General features: G+C 34.1%; 1 protein-coding gene across 4 annotated transcripts in view; it reads right to left on the minus strand.

The window, feature by feature from the left end:
• The window catches only part of LOC136832822 (lachesin-like), a 624,154-nt gene that overhangs the window by 594,324 nt on the left and 8,959 nt on the right, over positions 1-20,871 (minus strand). For all 4 annotated transcript variants that reach the window (XM_067094441.1, XM_067094442.1, XM_067094445.1 and 1 more), the window contains exon 2: positions 14,256-14,658. In XM_067094441.1, coding sequence (XP_066950542.1) covers positions 14,256-14,373 — 118 coding nt within the window. In that variant the 5' untranslated portion in view covers positions 14,374-14,658. The remainder of the gene's footprint in view (positions 1-14,255; positions 14,659-20,871) is intronic.

Consider the following 20,871-nt stretch of genomic DNA (forward strand, 5'->3'; position numbering starts at 1 on the left):
GAGATTAGATACAGCCATGGCTAACAACTCGGAGGAAATCAGATGGATTGACCAAATCAGGGCTATAACCTTCAGAGAGGCCAGGGATGCTGGCACATCCTTCATTTCATGTTCCTGGATAGCTAAATACATTAAAAGAGATGACTCCTTTGTTAAAAGAAACTGGAACAAAAATCCATATGACTGTCATTGTGAAAAGAGTGAGAATCTTGGAAGGCCTGAAGTCCTTTCTCAGGAGTCAAAAGACATCATAGCTGAGGCAGTGGATAGACCAAGAAAGTCTTTACGTAAATTGGCACTTGAACTAGAAACAAAAAGGGGAAAGATGAGAAGTTATAGTGCTGTATATCATGAGTTGAAAAAATCTGGTATCAAGCCATTTCATGTTATCAGCAAGCCCAACATCACTCAGCAACAGAGAGAAGATCGTGCATTGTTTTGTTGGTCATTTCTTAAAGATTGGGATGAAGCTGACTTTCTCCATGTTGCCGCATCAGATGAATTCTTCATTTACACAGTCAGGAAGCCAAATCATAAAAATGACATCATTTGGGCTGCATAGTTGAACGATATCAGCGATGATGTGCGCTATCGCCAAGTTGTGAAATTTCCTGAATGTTTGGGAATTTTTCTCTGTTTCACAGCCAAACGGTTAATGTGGATCATCAAAGAAAAAGGACAGTCATGGAATGGCGAATACTTCAGAGAAACTGTGCTTACTGGTGGAGTATTTCCTTTCCTCAAAGTTCCTGAAAATGTGTTATCTGTTGAAGAAGTCACATTTTTGCATGATAAGGCACCATGTTTCAAGGCTCTTCAGACACAGGAGCTGCTTCGAAACAGTGGTATCAATTTCTTCTCGTCAAGTGAATTTCCAGGTAGCTCCCCTGACCTTAATATGTGTGAAAACATTGGTAGTATCTTAAAGGATCGTGTTGAAGTGCACACGTTGAACTATGATGGTATACCAAGCCTCGACGACCTGCGAAGAGAGGTGACCGAAGTGCTCAGGGAAATGGAGTTTGAGTCTCAGCTTTTTTGCGATTTGCTGAAATCATACCCCTCAAGAATGCAGGCTGTGGTACAGACAGATGGAGGCCACACAAAATATTAAATACTCAGAGAGAAACTAAAATAAATACCTGTTCTAAATTACCTTTGTTTTTGTCCATATCAATTTTAGTTTATGCTGTAGAGGGGGGGCTCTAATTTCAAACACCTATATATATATATATATATATATATATATATATATATATATATATATATATATATATATATATATATATATATATATATATATATATATATATATATATATATATATGTATATATATAATGTGTGTGTGTGTGTGTGTGTGTGTGTGTGCGCGTGTGTCTCATACTTATACTGCTGAAGTATGGATGAACCCCCTACGAAGAACAATAGTCACTTCATACACTTACACGGAAGGTTCATCAGGCACTCAAGAGACCTCTAAGAATACTGTGCCTCTCTCCTCTTATCTTGCAAGCACTTTCTCTTCTCCTAGTTGTCAGCATCCTTCCCTTGCACTGCCTCTTTCATTCCATATAACCGGCACTTTCTAGGTCGTCTTATCCGGTTTCTTTGTAACATCCGAATTTGTACACTCTTGTCACCAAACTAGTATCTTCCATTCTGTACAGATAACTGAACTGTCAAAACATCCTTATCTCTCATTTCAATTCTGCTGGCTTCGTAGCAGCGCTACATTTCTCGCCCTCTTAATTTTTCTTTGGCGCTTGTGCCCTATAAACAGGTTCAGCCCATTTTCTTTCGTTCATATTCTACGCTCACACTTCACCTCCATAAATGAGAGTTGCCTCAACAATTCCTCTATGAATTGTAAGCTTATCTTCAGTGGAAAATGTAAGTTTGTCTGTATCTTTTGTAACCGTCCTCTTTATGTTACCTTCCTTGATTCGCGTATTCTGCAGCTCGCTTCATCTCTCATACTCACCTCATCTGAAATAGATTCTTCTAGTTACCAATATGAATGAACCTCATCCACCTCTTTCCTTCTCCCACTCTCTTTATTAAATGTTCATTGTTCATTTTTCCAAGTTTCCATATGCCCTTATAACCTCACTTTTCGCATTTACTCCCAAATTTTCCTTTTACAAGCACTATCAAATTCTTTCATTAGCTTCTATCCAGTGGCCCCAGTTAGTAAAGTGCTATATTCTCTACAAACATCTGCCATTCCACGCTCCATTGACGACCTATTTTTCCTCATGGTTTTACATAACTTGCATATCCCCGAATCCTCCTGTCACTCCATCCGTAAAGATATTAATCTGCCAATAAAGAACTTAAGCCGCAAACGGAGGCGTAACACATTCGTGTCTGAGACCCACTTTTACATTGTTTATCGCTTTCAGGAGCTTACCGGGTATCTTGTGTATCATACAATCTTAACACACTCCACATTGTTTCTCTGTTGATTCTGTCATAAAATTTTTCTAGATATGTGTACGCTACCTATAGCTTTTCCATTTTACTTTCAAATTTCTCACTTAAAATTTTATTAACAGATAAATGTTCAACGTCCTGCTCCTTGTCCAGAATCTTATTGTTCTTCCCTTATCAGTCCTGCCATCTGTCTTACTTTCTCAATCAAGATCCTACCATGCATTTTAGCTGCTGTACAAAGTAATGTAATGCCCCTGTTTGATAGTCTCTTCTACCATCGTTAGCTGTTTACAATGGACAATTATTCTTTTCATTAATATCTATATATATATATATATATATATATATATATATATATTGTGTATATATATATATATATATACACATATATATATATATATATATATATATATATATACATACACACATATATATATATATATGTGTGTGTGTGTGTGTGTATACTCGTATATGTATATACACACACGTGTGTGTGTGTATCTGTATTTGTCGCACTGATCTGTAAATATTCACTAAGGCACATCTGCACCCCTGAGCTGTTGCTTGCAATTATAAATAATATTTTACTTGCAAATCCTTTGCATCCCTCTCCCCTACTGAAAATCACAAGGTTAAGTGGCAAAGTGATTAAAGATACAAGTTTTTTTAAAATGATAGAAAACATGAATTCGTTCTGTAGATATCCCTTGCAATATTTTCGCACTGGAAAAGCTGGGAATCTCCCGTTTTATCCGTATTCGGTGTTGAAATAGCGAATACTGTGCGATTCAATATGCAGTCTTTTAAATAAGAGACATTAATTTATGGATGGGTGGGTAACTTACCCTTATTGCTAAAAGTTAAATATGCAAAAACTGGCATGATCGTAAGTGTTTCAGTACCAATAATAAAAGCAAAGCATTATGCTAGCATTGTCAAAAGAAATTTTAGTTAATTAAGAATCTTGCTGAAACATTCTAGGTTTGAACGTCGTGACTACGTTAATGTTGCAGGTGGATCCAGGTTTCGTGCATACGATCTTTGAACCTAGGCGATGCAAGGCAGTGCATGATTCTGTGTGATGAATGTCCTTTGAAGTCAAAGGCTGAATGAAAGTACAGGGCATAATGTTAAAGGAATTAAGTCGAATTATAACTAAATGTTTGGCCTGAGAAAGGTAACTTGGAGTAGTTATAGAGGAGAGTTTTAAGTGAAAAGTTTTTACCGTAGCCCACAGGTTTTCATACACTGGAAATGCAGAGAGTTGACATTACGCTGTCATGACGAACTCAATCTACTTCCTGAGTTGTCCAGTGATTTTGACTGAGGTTGATGACTTGGGCATTGAAAGAGTGACTTCCAAATGCCGAAGTAATTGGCTTAACCAACAAGTATTCATGCTTGGGAAACCCAAGATATCTCCCCGATCAAAAATTCTTGAGAATCTTAGTCATTTAGTTTTGTAAGGAATTCCTTACCTATTCGGTGACTGAGACATAACTTTCTGAATCATTTTTCCTGTTCACAAACGCACCTAAAATTTTGTTATGTGGTATTCGTTGGATTTATTTTTCTTTCTGAAATCAAATTACATGTAAATACACGAGAAATTAGTAATACTCTAATAAGTAATCTCTCGCATGCTTTCAAATCTGTTTTTTTTTTTTTTAGCTTTACGAATTGTTTAAAAACATTAACTTACTTTTTCTAAAAAAAAAGTAATTTGATCAGTCCATGAGAAAAATTGCTTTCCCCTTTGTCTGTTATTCAATCGATCCTGATTTTTTATTATCTATGTTTTTTACTCAGGTTTTATTTTTCTTTAATTTTTATTTCCTTTTGGGTTATAAATTGTATGCTGCGATGTGTAGTTTTACAAAAGGTATACACTACCAAATATCACGATGCTTGTATCACTTTGCTTTTCCAACTAGGCTTGGCTTATGATAACAATAATAGTAATAATAATGTCATCGATTTTTGCTCTGTTGGTTATAAGTGGTATAACAGTATAAGCTGTTGGCATTCAGTATTTGACATTTGATATTTATCAAGATATATTATTTCTACACTATAGCCAAAAAACCATTCAACAGTTTAACATGTTTTGTCTTTTGCCAGTACTGGTTTTCATTATTAATGCAATCACAGTCATAAAAAGAGTCTTAGCCATATACAAAGCAGTCATAAGCCTAGTTCGCAAAAGCGATGTCATATCATATCTGATATAGGAACAGTAGTGCAATACTTCTCTCCAGATTAAATGGCCAACTACAGTTGTCTTTAATTACTCCTGGATTTAATATGGGAAGCCTTTTTTATCTTCTGTTTCTGGAATACAGCGCTTGTTTATAATAACTGATCAATCTCTTTTTCTAAAAACCCATTTCCATACCCGAGGAAGTGCTGTAAGCTGACTGCCATTACCAAGCATAGAAAAGGCACACAGAAACAATAGGGCTCCTCTCAATGTGGAGCTTTCACTAATGAAATTTGAACAAATAGATCCTCAACTGAATAAGTTAGTCAGTTCTGAACACTTTCTTAGAGCAAATATTTTGGCTTTGTTCGCCAGTACTCCTAAGACAGTTTAGGTTAGTTTAGGTTCGTAGTTATCACTGAGACTATCTCAGCCCCTGAATAGGTACTTTGCCATTCTCTGGATAAAATTAATTGGGTTATATTATGTCAATAAGGCTGCCAAAGCCCCGAAATATGTTGTTTGTCAGACATCGAAGGTATTGCGGTCCTAGGTAGGATGTTCTGGGGCTAAATTAGACAACAAAGTTTCCATAGTCTTGGCTTAGGTTACCTCTGAGCTTGCCAAGTTAACACACTTTCTCTGACTTTTTTAAACTAGAAAGATATATATATATATATATATATATATATATATATATATATATATATATATATATATATATACATATAAATGTACAAATATATATATATATAATTATATATGTATATATAATAATTTATATATATATATTATATATATATGTATATACATGTATATATATATATGTATTATATATGTATATATAATAATGTATATATATGTATGTTTTTTATTTGTAACCCATATTTTTAAATTTAAATATATATTTTTGTAATTTATGTTATTTATTTTATACAGCCCTACTGTATATGAAACGTATAAATTGACCCTTTTAGCAAGTCTTTGTGTCCGCCTCCCATTGATGTATACCTGGCTGTGGCCACTAGATACATATATATACATATGTATAAATAAATAAATATATATATAAATAAATATATATATATATATATATATATATATATATATATATAACTTCTATCATATATACATAATAATAATAACTTCATGATATAAATGATATAAAGTAAAACAGACTATATGGCAACGAGGAAATTGAAACACTGGAGTATGAGTTCGTTTTCCTTTTCACTAAGGCATTTTCAAACAAACTGCATACAGTGGAACAGTGGACTGTAAATAAAACTCGGGTTTACAAACAGCACCTAAATTTAGAGAGGCATATAACCATTTTAGCGCATGTAAAGGTCAATGCTTTTTTTTTTTTTCAAAGTCATCGGGTAAGGGACAGCTGTCCAGGACTAACTTAGGTAACTGGGTTTACCAAAGAGAAACAAAGGACTCTAACAAGGTTGACCGAGATTCTTTATTTTCTGTTTTAAATCTCTTTCGAACATCTTGCGCATAATGGGGTTAGGAATATACTGACCTGGGTTTATTTTCCTTTGTTAACTGTATTAATGAAGACTAAGATGTTTCTGGAAACAATATTTGTACATCTCTTGTTTATACTCCTATGGGACCATCAGTTCTATGTGGCTTGTCACTCAGGTGTACAAAAAAGAGCTTATTATTTCTGAGAATTCCAACTAAATATATTATATTGATTTATTCTGTTATTTAGCTCTATACCTGTGTAGCCCAGATAACATGAATCACAGTCCATGCGTGGATTTTTCAGGTGAGGATGTTTCTTACAGTGTTAATTAATGAAAAGGTTACATTTACATGGCATATTTTCAGCATTGATTTCATTGGCTCAGACTCAATGAAATTAGGCAGACGAAGGGTGTTCTGAAGTAATTCTTGCTTCCTGTAACTTTTATCAAAAATTTATTTCATTGTTTTTTATCATGAAAAGGCTTATCAGCTTTATTGTAGGCATTATCCATTATCCATTGTCCATTATCCTTAATCCATTATCCCAGCCTATTTTCCCAAAGTTCTTTGGTTCGTTATCCAGAACTTAAGAACTGACATCCCGCAATGGTCATAAAAGCATTGAAGAGAATAAGAGCGTTTTATATTAAAATAATGTTCAAAAAATAATGTATGTGACTTAAAATATTTGTTGTTTTTCTATAAATACCAAATTAACACCGAAAGTGTTCACGTCAGATAACATTGTCTAAAAATGGCAAGCAATCATCTTATTTATTTCTGGCGTGACTTTGATAAACGGAACTTATTCATTCAGTTTTCCTGAGAGGTTATTTACATCTGCCATTTCAAGTATAATTACCAAAATGTCATCTACTGTACATATCGACACCATGGTAAATGAATTTAAAAAGTCGTAAGAATAAAATGTTTTACGAAATAAAATGTCAAAAGGCTCCACACACACACACACACACACACACACACACATATATACATATATATGTGTGTGTGTGTGTATATATATATATATATATATATATATATATATATATATATATATATATATATATATATATATATATATATATATATATTTGAGAGAACAGGTAACAGGAGATTGCCAAGTGTTGACTAATAGAATTGTCCATTAAAAATGAACCTCCAGTCACAAATACACAATTTAATTAATTCCAAAATCTCACTGTCGGTTAGCGGTAAATCCAGTCCGGTTAATTCATTTTTGAAATATTCTAATACTAATTCAATAGGCACTTTGTAAATAAAGAACAAACATCGAGACTTGCCAATCGGGAGTCGGGATTGATCGTGATGGTTTAATTTTTTTCGTTAGTTCTAATGAATTAATCAAATGGGTGCAGGAGGAAGTTCCTAGATGCAGCGTTAAAACTTTTGTAAGGCATTTTGAAAGTTTATATATATATATATATGTATATATATATATATATATATATATATATATATATATATATATATATATATATATATATATATATATATATATATATATATATACACATATAATTCATAAATATATATATATATATATATATATATATATATATATATATATATATATATATATATATATATATATATATATATATATATATATATATATTATACAATAAAAATACATATATATATATATATATATATATATCAAAAATTCATTTATATATACTTCATTTCCTCGGTGGGAGAGTGGGTTACTTTCTCAGCTAGCACTCTGCTGGCCGCGAGTTCGAATCTCCGACCGCAATGAAGAATAAGAGGAATTTATTTCTGGTGATAGAAATTCATTTCTTACTATAATGTGATTCGGATTCCACAATAAGCTGTAGGTCCCGTTGCTAGGTAACCAGTTGGTTCTTAGCCACGTAAAATAAATCTAATCCTTCGGGCCAGCCCTAGGAGAGCTGTTAATCAGCTCAGTGGTCTGGTTAAACTAAGGTATACTTAACTTTTAAATATATATATATATATATATATATATATATATATATATATATATATATATATACATATATACATATATATATGAATTTTTGTCGCTTGAATACGCTTGACTTTTTTATGTTCATATATATATATATATACAAATATCGCTATAATATTCAGTTCATATGCACCTATATATAATATTTTTGTCCAAGGCAAATCATAACTTTTTATGTTCTTTTAAGTCACAAACATCATCATTATTCAGTTCACTGCAGATATGGAGTCACTTACACATGGGATCATTGACCGATTGGATCTTTGACACTCATCATTTGTAGTTTCCTTAGATATAAGTCATTTCCATGGTATATTGAATTGGATGTTAGATAATATATGTCTTTTTATATATATATATATATATATATATATATATATATATATATATAAATATATATATATATATATATATATATATATATATAATAAATACTGTATATGATCTTGTAATTTTTACTGTGAAAAACATTAATATGATAAAATAGTCGTAGAGAGCTCATATATAAATAATTCAACAGATCTTAAATCATGATATAGTGATGTTGAGATAGTGATCTGTGTTCAGATGTACCACATGCTTCCTTGGACAGAATCTAACACACGCCCCCACACACAAACACACACACTAACATACACACAAATATATACACACACATATGTATATTATATATATGTTTGTGTGTGTGTGTATATATATGTATATATATATATATATATATATATATATATATATATATATATATATATGTATATATATATATATATATATATATATATATATGTATATGTATGTATGTGTAACCATTTAATTAATTTTGTTTCAGTTTATGGCAATAATGAATAAGATAGAGATCTTTCGAAAACTCTCACAAAACTCCAAAGATAACAACTACTGTGAAAGATAGAATAGAGCCCATCACCCATCCAAGGGGGAAGGAAACCACTGTCTGGACGAGAGGGGAAAAGAAAGAAAGTCAGTCTTTGAAGAAGGCGAAAGAATTGGATAGTCTGTTACGGAGAAAATCGTACTTTGCAGCTTTGGGGATCACGATCGAGAGAGTATCCGGCTTAGTGATAAAAAGAGTTTGTTTAGACGGCCGAAAACTCGAGTACAAAAAAAAAAAAAAAAAAAAAAAAATCACAGGTGCTCGAGGAAAGGTCTACTTGCCCATTGCCCAATATGACCAAAGCTCACCTGTCTAGTCTGTGAATTTCATGGCCATGTACTGGATTGAATACGGAAGGTGCACTTAACAGAACCATTAAGTGTACCTGTAAGTATAACCATTCTCTTAATAATTACTGATAATTATATTTGTTATAGCGTACGACAGTCATGCCTGATTTCAGTATATCTTTCAAAACAGTCAATACAGCTGCGGAAGTAAAGTTAATAAGTACGAAATAAACTATTCAATCAAGAGATTTTGCCATCCATCGATTGTTAAAGAGCGACAGCGTACTCGTCCATATTTACCGAAAAGCTCACTGCCAAAGAAGCGCTCTCGCTCAATGATGACATCTCTCACGTTTGCTGTTTTGACTTCGTTGTGTAAAACAATAGGAAAAACAAAAAGTTTCCCTACACAAGGGATTTATCGCTCAGCCGCCTAAAATCACTCAGATCGCAACCGAAAGCGAAGCGCTTTGAACGAGAAATAAGTAAAGTGGTTTGAATGGAAATGGCGTAAGCTCTCTCTCTCTCTCTCTCTCTCTCTCTCTGTATATAAGAATTAAATATCCGCTGGAACTATATTATATTTTATGTAATCGAGATTATTGACAGACTTAGAAAAATTTCTTACGTAACTAAAATTCCCAGGTTCAATTTTATTGATTTTATTCAGTTAGAAATTATTCTTTGGTGTGAGGTTTGATTTCTTGGAGGAACAAAACTCTGATTTGGTCATTATTATTGTTTATATAATGAACATTTTAAAGGAATCGTGGATATTTTGTTTATGTAAAAAAATTGATGGATTTCATTCTTAAAGCAAACGCTGATGGGGTGAAAAGCCCGAGAAGCTCTTGTCTAACCCAGGTGTAATAGAAACAAAACCAGAGTTTCTGTCCAATACACGTAGTTACATATATCATATTACACAGCTAAAATTCCCCCTCGCAGCCAGGCAGTTGGCTCTGTTCTCCCGTACAAAAGTAGAAGCTTGGGAACTGACGGTTAGGAGAGCGACACTTTCAGAAATAAGTAAGCGGTTCCGTACAATGTGAATGACGCGTTTTCTTTCATTCATGATGCTCCAAATGAACGAAGGAAGGTGTCTGACTCATTTTTTATTCTTCTGGGCTCCTGTTGGTGCCAGTCAGAAACTCATTACCCAGGAACAGTCCTGAATTTACCATAGCAGAGTGATTCGACAAAGTATAAGAGATCTCTGCTATGCAATATTCAAAGGAACGGTTCATTGACTCTCAAAGGTTATGAAAGCTGAAATGGCATATTTTGCTTCGTTTCGTGCACACAGAAATATTGCGTTAGATTTACTCAATATAATTTTTATAAAGACAGCTGATATAAAGGAAGATCACAGATTCCTTATTCTGTTAAGTAATAGGATTGCTGGAGTGCTAAAATAAGAGTAATCGTGTAATGGCTACATAAAGAACTAACGCTTTACGCGTTAAATTAATTTAAGACAAATCGACTCACTCATTTTATATATATATATATATATATATATATATATATATATATATATATATATATATATATATATATATATATATATATATATATAATAAATCAGTGACATGTGATCAGTGAAGTGGCACACCCATGAGATGCCACCAAGATCGATGCCAACCACATTTTTGGTGGTTTAATTTTTGTCAAATTGACAAATTCCCAGGAATACTGGTTTTTATTCCTGTTATATTATGAGTACTAACGTTTTGTAAATGGTTAAACTTGGAATTTTAGGATATATATATATATATATATATATATATATATATATATATATATATATATATATATATATATATATATATATATATATATATATATATTAATATAATATACATATATATAAGTATCTTTTCAGTGAGTGGATCAGCACAACCTTCCACGTACTGCGGTTTTCTTACAATGAAGTCTCTCTCTCTCTCTCTCTCTCTCTCTCTCTCTCTCTCTCTCTCTCTCTCTCTCTCTCTCTCTGTATATATATATATATATATATATATATATATATATATATATATATATATATATATATATATGTGTGTGTGTGTGTGTGTGTGTGTGTGTGAGAGAGAGAGAGAGAGAGAGAGAGAGAGAGAGAGAGAGAGAGAGAGAGAGAGAGAGAAAGACTTCAATAAGAAAACCGCAGTACGTGGAAGGTTGTGCTGTTCCCCTCACTGGAAGGATGCTTTACTTCGCTTATTTCTCCGTATGGTAGACAAATTTACAAAATCTCATGACCTCGTTATGCCTTTATATCACAAAGTGACGCCCTTGCAATCCTGAAAGAGTGGCTAAAACTCTTATTTCAAAAATTGTACTGTGAGATGCCCATAAATCTTAAAGGGTTGCCATATTGGACTGGTAATATACCGCCAACTGTAGACAAAGTTACAAAATCTTTTGAACTACGGATCGGAATGAGCAAAAATGGTTTATTAAATAACCCCCAAAGTGAGGAAATAATAGACTCGAGGATTGAACGACCCGTACTGTCAAGCAATCATGTGGTGTGCCTGGCAGACAGGAAAAGAAAATTTTAACATCATCTCAATTTAAAAATTTCACGCAACACCATTGAGAGAATGAAAGGCAAATGTTGACTATTTTCTTTAACAATGTGTGAGAACCATGAGTTGCAGGTGACTATAAAACCTCACAAGATGTAGATTGTTGTTTCTGCTTTAAAAGAATGCCTTAAAATACATCATGGAGTCATAGTTAGGTGAATAAGACGTCTCAAGTCAGAGCCTTCATGCAAGAGAGAGCCTCCTGAGCTAAGAGCGCTGTATAACCCAGTGGAAAGCGTAGAGTGTGCTTCGTTTATTTTACCAGATCGGAAAATTCTTTAACTTATCGTAGGATATTGACATCACAGAGTGATACTTACATCAAAATAGATTCAGAGATGCCCTGTTAACCATTCATTTTAGATAACCATGTGTGTGAGGATTGTTATATTGTTATCAAACATAGAAAAGAATAAAGTTTTCTGCATGTAGTGCATCCTCTTACAAATTTCCATAACCTTATTATCAAGGTTCGTGGCATCGTAATGGTAACAGAGAAAATGCCCCGTTTTGTAAGCATGATGTCAGAGAGACATAGGTCATGGTGTTGTTTGTCCAACATTTAAACATCTAATGTTTTCAAGTTTTGTTTTTAAGAGAGCTTTTGCCCTTTGCTCATGGGTCGTCATTTATTCCGCTTACTGTCTCGAAAAGAGTTACTATAATTTGATTTAAAATGATAATAAATTGGTTGATACATGAGGGGAGACGTGACCCATTTTCTTTTTTTATTATTTATTTCCATTTCCATTTAAGAAAGAAGAAACGAAAATAATAAAGATAAACTCAGTCTCCTCTTCCGCTTAGGCAACAATAAATAAGGAAAGTAATGTATTTAGATATGCAATTAACCTTAGTGTTGGTGTTACGCTTTTACTTTTACAAAGCATAGTACATGAGTTACTGGAGTCGCTTAGACAGCTTCTAACTTTCAGTTCATATAGAAAAAGGTCACGAAGTCGGTTCAGACCTTGATTGACATGATCTGCATCGGGTAAAAATTATTTAAAAGAAAAGCTTCATATTCAGTAGGTCAGAGCTTCTACTACTTCATTGTTGATGAAAATGAGTGAAGATGTCTCGAGTCTCTTCTAACAAAGGATTAGACGTTTCCTCTCCTTAGGGAAGTCGAAATCGCTGCTAATTAAATCTTGGGTGAAAAAACCAAGATGTTTTGATGGCATAAGATAGAATCAGTGGACTATTGGAAATTTGCAGGTAAGGGGAGAGATGCAACTGGATGTGGCAGCAAAATGAGATTAGCAGCAGTTGCTAAGCAGTCCTGAAGCTGACTTCTACTTGGTTAGAGTTTATGGCAAAAACATTGATGTCGACAAGAATTTCTGAGTACTGCCTTACCCGTGGGGGGGTAGCGCCATCAGTGCACCTCACGCGCGGTGCACTGTAGGTACTACTTGGTTTTTGCAGCGTCCCTTCTGCCCCTAGCTGCAACCCCCTTTCCTTTTACCGTACCTCCATTCAAAGTCTTTCTTCCATCTTCCTTTCCACCCTCTTCTAACATTTGTTTCATAGTGCAACTGCGAGGTTTTGCTTTCAGCGCTGAATGACCTCATAGGTCCCAGCGCTTGGTCTTTGGCCTAAATCTTATATTCCTTCTTTACGAATACTGCTTTGTGAACACACGCAGGCAGAACTCTTAGTCGTTGTTCCGATATAGACTAATGTCGTCGAAATTAGAATACTCGTAAAGTTCTGTCGTCCGATCACTAAGGCAAAGAGAACTATACGATCGGCCACACCCCTGTTCAAGTGTCCGTTGACCAAGCTTTCTTGTAAACTGGCTATTGAGGTTAAAATGCTAAATCAAATATGTAAGCTTCTTAAAGATATCTGTTCGATAAGGTTTAAAAGTTGATAATCAAAGCGCGCAAGATTCTTATAAAAAGTGTCAGGTAGAAGAAAAGAGTGAATTTCTTATGAATTCAGTTTTATTCCAGTGACCCATAAAAGGGCTTTTATGTATGAAGAGTTCTCAAAATACGTAAACGTACTTTGTAAATTGAGATGCATCTTTTTGTCAGCGCGACACCATGTTAATATCTACTTCATAATAAATTGACACCAATGCAATTCAAGACGTTGAAGCTCACCCAGGACAATACTTTCTCTCATAATTTACTTCTCGAAGTCACGTCAACAAGAAATAAAAAGACAAATAAGTGCAATAACTTAATCATTAAACAAACGCGACCTCTCAACATTCACTGAGGTAATTAATGCACAGTAAATAGATAAATGCGGAACACCTACACCTTTGTAAGACAAGGAAAAGTAATAAAATAAAATAAAAGATGAATAAATAAATAAAAATAGCCACAATCCACTGACCTTGAATATGTTGGAGAACAGCCGCGATGAGCCATAACTTGATCCCAGCGGAGTAGAATTGCTTTTTGCCAAGCAGAGCTTGACATAGCAACTCGGCGAAGCAGACGCACCCTTGCATCGTACACGACCGAGACCTGTGGCAAAAAAACGCACACAAACACTCCCGCGGCGGCCGTTGTCAATCTTCCAGGGATTTTCGGGAGAAACTTTTTTTTCCTTTTACTTAAGGTAATTCCCCGTCTTTAGGCCCCTCTTCTAAGGCGTCCTGAACTGCCATCTAGCGGTTGTAGTTCCGGCGGGGGCGTCGCACCGTCAGGAGTTCGCTTTGATCAGCACTTTGCGAAATCGTTTGAATTTCGGTAATTATTTTCCTATTCCACTTCCTAAGCTAAGGCGCTTGACACTGAGTAAACCGAAAGTGTAATAAAATAGTAATTAAAGAATTGTGATGTGAATGTGTTAGTGAGGTTTAGTGTGCCATAGAGTACATTGATTCCAGGATGAATGCGTGGGTGTGGCAATGAGTGACATAAAATTGTATTTATAAGGAAGGTTTTACAGTTGGCAATTATATGGTGATTTTTATGTTAATTACAGCGATAATCAACGGCCTGTCGTTGTAGCTACGTATCACAATAGTAATGATTCTAAAAGTAGAAATAAATAATATTGCTAATATATATATATTTATTGCTTTCTTTAGTACCCTGCGCTAAATAAGCATTTGTAAGAGCTTTGGTTGTAATGCTTTCTATATCCTGCTATGAAATGAATCTTTAAGCACAGAACACTTTTAAAAGAATAATCCTCATATAACAATGTTCCAGAGATATTGCACCTATCCGTACTTCGGCATTAAATATCATTATCCTATTATCCATGTAATCATTATATTGTTGTTATTATTACTCAAATTAATATATAGATCATGCATGCAATCATTTGCCTATTTTTCCATCTATATTTTGATTTGCTAATTATTTTCCACTACTTTTTCGCTTGTAGTTTACCTACCTACGTATTCGTTTTTTATAAGGCTATAATGAATCATATATATATTGTTTCAAGATTAACATTGTTACTAATTCTGGCTGCTTGGAGTCATAAGTATCTTGCACTCATGATGTCACTTTCACACACAAGTTATAGACGATGTTGCTCATCCTGAACTCTGGCTAGAAGCGAATGATTCTGGTAAATGGGTTACGCCATTTTGGTGCTGATGGAGTTTTTTTTTTTTTTCTACAATCAATATTTACTTTGAATGCCATTGTATAGATCTCATCAAAACTTGAGTGTGAAGTCTGATTTGTCTGACGTATTCCTTCGGAAGTCGATTGAATTATGACAAGTGTTCAAGAAAGACATCTGTACTGCTCTCCTTTTCACTTAAGCTTTTAGTGCCTTCAGTGGAAGTATTTTTAAAGTCTTAACATGAAAAGAAGGATTTCAGTAAAGATAGGATGCGGAAAAGTGGGGCATAGATAAGAGTCTTCCATTTATTCATTCGTTAAGCGACCTTGTAGGATCTAGCTTCAGATATTTCTGACTGTTATCTATTGTCTCTTTACTTGGAATATGTACCTTTTGAAATATGTTTCAGAAAGAGATGTACATTCACCGCAATCATTGTGTTATAAACGCACTTTCTGTAAAATTGATTCCACTAATAATGGATCTCTTCGCGGTATCTTCACAGACGGCAGACAGGATCCACTTTGTAAAACTGAGGACATTTGTGGCTTTTTCTGGCTCGCTTTCACCTCGTATACTGTGATATGGGTAAAAACCAGTCCGTCTGTGGACAGCATCTTTTGTTTACCAAGACGCTCTCCAAAGGTAAGTGCCATTCAGATCACATTCGCATTCATTCCTTCACTTCCCTACTCGCTGAGAATTTGAGAATTCGATTATTGACATTTCACTGTCAACTTAAAGACGCGAAGAGAGCTACTAACATAGAGATACAAAAAGTGTGAGAACAGTAATGATATAGAATTTCATAAAGTATGAGGTGAATTATGATATGATTTTTCTGTATAATCTGCAATGTTTGCGATAGATTGATAAAAGTTATAATGTGCATATTCTATATAATCTGTCGGCTGTATACATTGCCAGTAAGATACTCCTGTAAAATTAATATCTTCCCTCTTGTCCTGTGCTAGGAATCCAAATCTGATATTTCGTTTCTTACTTTCTTAATTGGAATGGAGTATACGGGTCACTTAAACCGATAGTATAGGCTTGCACATTATGTCTTTTTTAGTATAAATATTTATGTATATTTTACATCATAAGATTAAGTATACCTTAGTTTTACCAGACCATTGAGCTGATTAACAGCACTCCTAGGTCATGATATTATGTAGAATGTCAATAATATTTTAGCTGAAAAGTACAGTGTTACTCGATGGCCTCACAGAATCCCTCTGGCGTAATAAAGGAATAGTCTTCAATACAAACCAGCATGAAATACCTCCATGAAAAGGTATAATATTGCAAATATGATTTCAAAGCACAAAGCCGCATGAGTACCGCTCTAACGCATATACCGAAAGCCGAAAAAGAAAAAAAAAGTTTTCTGAGCTAATTCAAAGAACGTTTGCATGGCATTCACATACAGACTCATAACAACGTCTGGAGAATGGCCAGGCCTTTTGGAGCCCTGCCAAATGCTTTCAGTACAAAGTCATATTACAACAAGCGTCTGTTCTTATTAAGTTGCCGGGTTTTAGTTCCTGTTCCTTTTATTCCCCCGGAAAAATGAGGTTTCTTTTCTTAACGGGGATAATCTTATAGTGGATAAATTGTTTTGTTTGTTTTATCTGGGTCGAAATGAAGTTAGTTTAGCTGGTTTTAAGGAGGTTAACTAATGACTGCCACATTCATATATATACAGAGTATATATATATATATATATATATATATATATATATATGTGTGTGTGTGTGTGTGTGTGGGGTGTGCGTGTATGTGTATATATGTGAGGGTACGTGTGGGTTATCTATTCACCAGTAAGAGAGCCGAAATTTTATTCCCGGGAGATTTAGGCCCTTGCATTAACCTCATTGTATCTTTGTTGACCTAAACAGTGAATTACCTGCCTGGTGATCATTCTATCGTTGGGGACTAGCTGATTAATCCTAAATTAATGATTAGCTGGATATCACTTTCTGTTGGAACTTGCCTGAGGGACTAGGGCATTTATAAATATATATATATATATATATATATATATATATATATATATATATATATATATATATATATATATATATATATATATATATATATATATATATATATATATATATTTTAATGCACAAACAACAAATGAAAGATTGGCTTGACTTTCTCTCACCTGTGAGGTTTGGAATATAAATAGTTTTCTGTCAAAAAGGAAAAAAAAATATATATATATATATATATATATATATATATATATATATATATATATATATATATATATATATATATACTGTATACATATATATTAGTCTAAATGTAGGTTGCTTTAATTACTTCGGTCACTTCACAGGTTGTAAACTTCTTTTACCTATAAAAATAAATGACTACAGTATAAATCTACTTGAAATGTAAAAAAAAAAAAAGTTCAAGCTGCAATGCAAGCACTAAATGGATCTGCTCTAATTTTTATTCTCATGTGTAGTTGACATTCCCACTTTTCCTTATAATTCTATGCTTGCATTCTCTCCTAACTCAACAAGGATTCTGGTGCTACCCTATCCCATCTGTAAAAAAAATCATAGAAAATGTAAGTTCCGGTGAATATATTGGCTAAATCGCTCGCGTTTTACAAATAAATAATGAAGAGCATTCCTGTCATTTCAAGAAGTGTGTTAATAGGACCCCTAGAAAGTGAATGGCGTTCATGGTGCCTGGGTCCCTCCGACAACTGGACTGACCTGGATTGCTTACTAAATCTGGCAGACTTCCTTCCTTCTGAGGAACGGCATTAAAAATAAAGTGGCTCTCCCCTGATAGTCAGCCAGTCTCTTTTATTCTTGCTCCTATCACACTGTTCAGGTTTTCAGTCAGCGTCAGGAACACTCGTTTCTTCAACGACAAAAACCAGTAATGCTTTGATAAAATTCTTTGTTTAAGCTGCACTTTGTACCTGTAGACTGTTTCGAATTGACGTGTGATTTCGTCATTGCTAAATCCTATTATCGTTCATTGTCTTTTCCTGGTGGATTTCTCAGCACTTAAGTGCTTCTTTGGAGAAGTGGTAGAGCTTTCGACTGGCACGCTGTTGGCCCAGCGTTCGACTCTCCGAGCAGCCAAAGAAGAATTAGAGGAATTTATTTCTGGTGATAGAAATTCATTTCTCGTCATAATGTGGTTCGGATTCCACAATAAGCTGTAGGTCCCGTTGCTAGGTAACCAGTAGGTTCTTAGCCACGTAAAAATAAGTCTAATCCTTCGGGCCAACCCTAGGAGAGCTGTTAACCAGCTCAGTGGTCTGGTTAAACTAAGATATACATAACTTTTTTCTCAGCACTTATTGATATTATGGCCATTCATAAATTTTCGGATTACTTGCAGTTATCCCGGTAATGTTTACGTATCTATAATAATTTGGTTAACCTCTGGGTATTAGGGCCATATTGGGTTTTGTATTTATCTGTACAATGTATTAGTTTATGTGTTAAACTTTAAAGACAAAATTGTTAAATTGTTAAGGTTAACGTACTCGATTTGCTGATTATTGACAAGTGTTCAGGACAGAAGGTCAGCCAGACAGTGCATCTTTGAACATACAGATTGAGTTATTAATTATCAATAACTACGGATCATTTGCGTTTTTCGAGACCATATCAGATTGTACGGTTCGTCGACTTTGGATTTGGATTTTTTCTGCTCCCTTCATCTTCCTTTAGATTCCGAGTCTTGCTTCTCCCTTGAAGAGAAAAAATCATTTGCGATTATTTAAGTATATATTGTATCCATGTGCGTCTTCCCATGCACTGTACGTAGTTATTTTCTCTCCAAACTTTTAATTGGTAAATTGACAAGTCATAAGTATTAAATATGGCAAAATACTTTTGCTCTTTACATCATAAAGTGTGAAGAGAATCCATGATTGCAAATAAACGTGCATTGCAATAATTAAAGACAGGTTTACAAAAATAGGATTCCTATGTACACAGACGATCAAGTAAAACGATTTATCTTCAAGGTGGAGGGATTAACTACTCTTTTACAGCTAAAAATCCAAATCCAGTAAAGGCGCTCATAAAAAATACTTCCGCAGTGTACTCTCGGGTGAGAACCATGAATTGAAATATACAAGCCATAGCAAGTCACACTTGAAATCCTCGTATCACAGTTATGATACGAGTATTTCAAGCGGATATAGCTACAGATATCAGATTAATAGTGCCAATTGTGGCAGAGGAATTTACTATAACTGAAACTCGGTGAGTTAAGGTGACCATTGTCTCTTAGGAATTGATAGATGAATCGAATACAATAACAGACTCCAACCATTCTGAACAGCTAAGGAATTCGAAATAAAGCTCAGTTTAAATTGTGATTCATGGACACGTGGTCACCGCAGCACCCAAAGACTGCATTGTAGTTCATATTGGCAACAAAGTTCATTACTGAGATAACAAATGACGTTTTTTATTTATTTCATGAAATATCAAAAACAAAGCCATTTTTATGAAGTGATTAGTTTGGTATTTTGATTGACAAAGTGACATTTGTAATATCCTCAACAAAACTGTTCATTTAAGGTTTGTTATTCAGTGTTTACCATTTTTGTCCGTAATGAAAGTATTTTTTTTTTACAAATTTTTACCAAACTAGTAAATCCTTTACTAGTGTTGCAGTCATAACCGCTTGCCCTTCATATCTATTAATCTCGAAAGAAGAGTTACTTAATTTAAGGTCACTATCCACATCTTCTTGGTGCTAGTTCAAATAAAACACACTTTCTATTGGTATAATATAGCAGAGGGTTTTTTCATAAAACTTAAAACACTGGAAATACCTCAAGACAACTGTTAAGCGATAACAGAATTGATCAGCTGTAGTATTTTCAAAATGTTCATAGGTTTTTCTTTTTTAAATCATGAATTTTGTTTGGTTTTCTTCTTGAAACTAAAGACTCTTACAAGTTTATAAAATCATTACTATAATTAATCCTGCAAAATTAGCCTTGAGGTGTGGAGATTCTTATTGCTGTAACAGCTTAAACGTACTTTTTAAACTATCGTTCTACTTTCTATTTCACAAGGTGATACCGGACCTCCCTATTTCCCAAAGAAAAAAGAGAGTTACGTAACTGGTGGGCGACTCTCAGAAAAGCGGTAATTGAGTAGAATGCGAAAATCTAAGAGTGAAATGTGCGGATACCTGACATTTGCTTGAGGTGGTAATTCGCATTTAGCTGCGTCGTCTTGCTTTCATAATGGTTTCATGTCCTCACCTGTACTTTCCAAGGACCTGTACTTTCCAGGTGTCGGAAGAGAGAAACCGCTGTCAGTTATTGAAAGAGCCAGCGAGAGTAATGGTGTTCCGTTCCCAATGAATAACTGCTCTTCTCAGATTCATCAGATCTTTCCACATCTTTATTTATGTCATA

Source organism: Macrobrachium rosenbergii, chromosome 50 (assembly GCF_040412425.1).
Source record: "Macrobrachium rosenbergii isolate ZJJX-2024 chromosome 50, ASM4041242v1, whole genome shotgun sequence".
Lineage (NCBI taxonomy): Eukaryota > Metazoa > Arthropoda > Malacostraca > Decapoda > Palaemonidae > Macrobrachium > Macrobrachium rosenbergii.